Raw genomic sequence first — 5000 nt, 5'->3', positions numbered from 1 at the left:
ACAATTTTGTTCTTCCACATTAAAAAAAAGTTTATATTATGATTAGATTTTTTCTCGAAAATGAAGATAGATAGGAGGAAATTCAGGTTTTCAGCACAATTCTGTTCAGGATTAGACAAACATTGTACAAAAGGCAGGTAAGTAAAATAAAAGTCAAACTCAGACTGGGCTCCTGGGTAGGGGGGACCCAGACTGAGGCTAAGAAAAAAAAAAAAATCGATAGCCATACGCGCACATAAACATGTTACACAGAATCCACAAAACTTGCAACATGCTTAATGGAAATATATATATTTTTTATTTTTAACTCTACAAATTTTGTAATTTTCTAACAAAAAACAGCAACATGTAATATAGTTGTTATATTCTGATTTTATTTCAATAATATGTGATTTCTCAGAGCATTCAATCGATGACTGTTTGGTTACGAGCGGTTGAATGCCATGAGAATATAATGACCTAGATTAAGGAGAACATCTATACACAATAATACATGATGATTTTTTGGGAATATCACTGTTTTTTGTTTTTTTTACAGTAACAGATTTTAAGTCTTACTTTAATGCAGCGTTTCTCAAAGTGTGGGGCGCGCCCCACTGGTGGGGAATAGAGACATGACAGGTGGGGCGCGAGGAACGGGAGGAAATGTCACTTAAATTTCTTTTTTTTAAAAATTATATTCTTAGATTTTTTTTTTTTACTATGCTTTCATTTTCTATACACACTGTAAATCATTTTGTGATTCTGTCTGTAAAATCCGCTATATAAATAAATGTAAATTACTTATTGAAAAAATAGATCCTTCTAATAATATTCAGATTTTATTCGTGTAACATTCCGATGATTTTCCCAATACTATTACTCCTTTTATTATTTTACATTTTAAAAAAAAGTTTTTTTTGTATTCCGATTTTATTATTGTAATATAATTTTTTTTTCTAGGAAATTAAGACTTTTTTTTATCTTGTAGTATCAGGACTCGTACTTTTTTATCACAATATAACAACTTTTTTTGGTAATTTTCTAACTCCCTTGCGCCCTCCAAAAACAACTACATGTTTATGTTTTCTATATTCTAATTTTATTTTATAACCTTAACAACTTTTTATTTTATATTTATCATTATGGCTGCCAAAGCAATTACAGTAAATATTTTTGATACTTAGGTATTTTATTTTGTATTATCACAGCTTTTTGTCTTTTTTATTTATTCATTATTTTTTATTTGTGTACATTTAAAATAGTTTTTTTTATATTTTGATTTTATTATATCATTTTATTTTTGTCTCGACAATCAAGACTTTTTTTTTCTATGAGGATTTGTACCCAAAGCCTTGCAGCATTCTTTATGGCAATATTAAAACTTTTTAATATTTTTAACTTTACAAGTTTTAAAATTTTCTATCTTTAAAAAAAAAAAAAGTTATGATTTTTTTGGCTTTTTATATTTAGATTTTATTTTATTATTACTACCATTTTTTTCTTTAAACATGTATGGCTTTTTTTTGTGGTATCAAAAACCTTTTTCTTAGATTTTTTTGTTTCTGTTATATTTGTGACTTTATTCCAGGGCTAAATCAATTTTTTGCACTTAAAATAACAATAAAACTTAATTTTTCTAGTTATAATGTGACTTTATTGTCATATTATAAAAATATATTTTCTTGTAATAGTTTTTCATGTAAACTTGCATTTTTAACGTCTTTAAATACATTTCTAATATTGTGACTTTTTGTCTTAATTATATAATCAATAATACTAGTTAGTAATAATGAATAGCATAGTATTATTTTTTTTCTTCATGTCCTTTTAGAGTTAATGTCTAGTATAACGATAATTCTTTGGACTTATTTACACAATATCACGTGCACATATTATATATAGTCAACCTACATTCTCTGAGCAGGTCGATGGCGCTCAAGATCTTGGAGCGCTGGTCTGGGTCTGTGATGTTCAGCTCATTGAGGTGAGATTCTCTTAGGCCACTGAAGTCCTCCAGGTTCTGGAAGCCGTGCATGGACAGCAAGGAAGTGAGTTCCTGGAGGAGGACAAAGTGTCATTCCAAATATTAATGCCAACTCGATGAGGCAATTGAAGGAATTGCATGTGAATGCTCCAATGCTGAAGTTGAAGTGAAATGCTGACAAAATGTAGTATGAATGTAAGAATAGTTTGAATGTTGAAGAGTTAGAATTTCCAGGAAAAACGGAATTTGGTTTGGAACTTGGGAAAGTGTTTGTTGGATGAGTTGAATGTGTTGATGGTTTGAATAGATTGAAAAATGTGCGAATTGTGGATGTTTAAAAAATGGACAATTCATTTTGAATGGGGAAAATGTCCCGGAAAACTGGGAATTCTTGGAAATCCGGGAATTCTTTAAAAAATTGTTGAAGGAAAGCACACAATTTTGGTCAGGCTGAATATTTTGAAGTTGGAACAGTTTGAATCGGATGAAAAATGTGGGAGTTGTGGAACTTTGAAAAATGTCCCATTGATTTCAATGGAAATTTCATGGGAATTTTGGGAAAAGCGGGAATTTTTAGAAAATTTTTAAAAGACTTGAATGGTCTGGATGAGATAAAATGGTTGGTGTTGGAACTTTTCAAAACGGTCGAGAAATGTTGAAGTAGTAACATGGTTAATTCCGAAATGGTATTATGGAATTTCGGGAAAACCGGGACTTTTTCCAGTTCAAAAAACAACTTAGTTTTTTGTCCTGATTAAGAGGAATGTTTGGACGGTGGAACGGTTGAAGTGGGTTGAAAAATGTGAAAGTAGTCGCCAGAAAAAGGTAAAAAAAAGGGTTTGAAAAAAGGGGAATTCTGGAATATAACTGGAATATGTTTGAACTTGGAAAAATGCTCATTTGAATTTCCAGGATAAGTAATGGTTTGAATCGGTTGAACAATGGCCAGTTCAGTTTGAATGGGAAAAATGCCTTAGAAAACCTGGAATTCTGGGAAATCTGGGAATTTTTGGAATTTGTCAAAGGAAAGCCCACGATTCCCGAATATGCTGAACAATTTGAAGTTGGAACGGTCTGAATCGGGTGAAAAATGTGGAAGGTAGAGCGTGCCAAAATCTGGAGAAGAAGAAGAACTAGATGAGGCAATTCCTGAAGGAATTGTGTGTGAATGCTCCGATGCTAAAGTTTGACTGAAATCCTGGAATTTTTTTAAAATTGTTGAAGTAGAGAACACAATTCCCAAACAGGCTGAATATTTTGAAGTTGGAACAGTTTGAATCAGGAATTGTGGAACTTTGAAAAATGTCCCATTGATTTCAATGGAAAACCAGGAATTCTGGAAAATCCTGCAATTTTTTTGAATTAGGAATAATGATAGTTTAAATTTCCAGGATGGTGAAATATGTTGAAGGCGGAATGGTTTGAATAGGTTGAAAAATGTGGAAATGTTGAAAGTTTGAAAAATGGCCCGTTCAGTTTGAATGGAAAAAAATGCCTCAGAAAACCTGGAATTCTGGGAAATCCCGGAATTTTCTTGAACTAGGAAAAATTATAGTTTAATTTCCAAGATGGTGAAATATGTTGAAGGTGGAATGGTTTGAATCAGATGAAAAATGTGGAAATGTTGAAAGTTAGAAAAATGGCCCGTTCAGTTTGAATGGAAAAAAATGCCTCAGAAAACCTGGAATTCTGGGAAATCCTGGAATTTTTTTGAACTAGGAAAAATTATAGTTTAAATTTCCAAGATGGTGAAATATGTTGAAGGTGGAATGGTTTGAATCAGATGAAAAATGTGGAAATGTTGAAAGTTAGAAAAATGGCCCGTTCAGTTTGAATGGAAAAAAATGCCTCAGAAAACCTGGAATTCTGGGAAATCCTGGAATTTTTTTGAACTAGGAAAAATTATACTTTAAATTTCCAAGATGGTGAAATATGTTGAAGGTGGAATGGTTTGAATCAGATGAAAAATGTGGAAATGTTGAAAGTTAGAAAAATGGCCCGTTCAGTTTGAATGGAAAAAAATGCCTAAGAAAACCTGGAATTCTGGGAAATCCTGGATTTTTTTTTAACTAGGAAAAATTATAGTTTAAATTTCCAAGATGGTGAAATATGTTGAAGGTGGAATGGTTTGAATCAGATGAAAAATGTGGAAATGTTGAAAGTTTGAAAAATGGCCAGTTCAGTTTGAATGGGAAAAATGCCTCAGAAAACCTGGAATTCTGGGAAATACTGGAATTTTTTTGAACTAGGAAACATTATGGTTTGAATTTCCAAGATGGTGAAATATGTTGAAGGTGGAATGGTTTGAATCAGATGAAAAATGTGGAAATGTTGAAAGTTTGAAAAATGGCCCGTTCAGTTTGAATGGAAAAAAATGCCTCAGAAAACCTGGAATTCTGGGAAATCCTGGAATTTTTTTGAACTAGGAAAAATTATAGTTTACATTTCCAAGATGGTGAAATATGTTGAAGGTGGAATGGTTTGAATCAGATGAAAAATGTGGAAATGTTGAAAGTTTGAAAAATGGCCCGTTCAGTTTGAATGGAAAAAAATGCCTCAGAAAACCTGGAATTCTGGGAAATCCTGGAATTTTTTTGAACTAGGAAACATTATAGTTTAAATTTCCAAGATGGTGAAATATGTTGAAGGTGGAATGGTTTGAATCAGATGAAAAATGTGGAAATGTTGAAAGTTTGAAAAATGGCCCGTTCAGTTTGAATGGAAAAAAATGCCTCAGAAAACCTGGAATTCTGGGAAATCCTGGAATTTTTTTGAACTAGGAAAAATTATAGTTTAAATTTCCAAGATGGTGAAATATGTTGAAGGTGGAATGGTTTGAATCAGATGAAAAATGTGGAAATGTTGAAAGTTTGAAAAATGGCCAGTTCAGTTTGAATGGGAAAAATGCCTAAGAAAACCTGGAATTCTGGGAAATCCTGGATTTTTTTTTGAACTAGGAAAAATTATAGTTTAAATTTCCAAGATGGTGAAATATGTTGAAGGTGGAATGGTTTGAATCAGATGAAAAATGTGG

General features: G+C 31.7%; 1 protein-coding gene across 1 annotated transcript in view; it reads right to left on the bottom strand.

Moving 5' to 3' along the window:
* sash3 (SAM and SH3 domain containing 3) overlaps positions 1-5000 on the bottom strand; it is a 20187-nt gene that overhangs the window by 1013 nt on the left and 14174 nt on the right. The window contains exon 7 of the mRNA XM_062040078.1: positions 1894-2038. Within this exon, the coding sequence (XP_061896062.1) occupies positions 1894-2038 (145 nt within the window). The remainder of the gene's footprint in view (positions 1-1893; positions 2039-5000) is intronic.

Source organism: Entelurus aequoreus, linkage group LG28 (genome assembly GCF_033978785.1).
Source record: "Entelurus aequoreus isolate RoL-2023_Sb linkage group LG28, RoL_Eaeq_v1.1, whole genome shotgun sequence".
In the NCBI taxonomy this organism is placed as follows: Eukaryota; Metazoa; Chordata; class Actinopteri; order Syngnathiformes; family Syngnathidae; genus Entelurus; species Entelurus aequoreus.
This window is presented reverse-complemented; position numbering and strand designations above follow the sequence as displayed.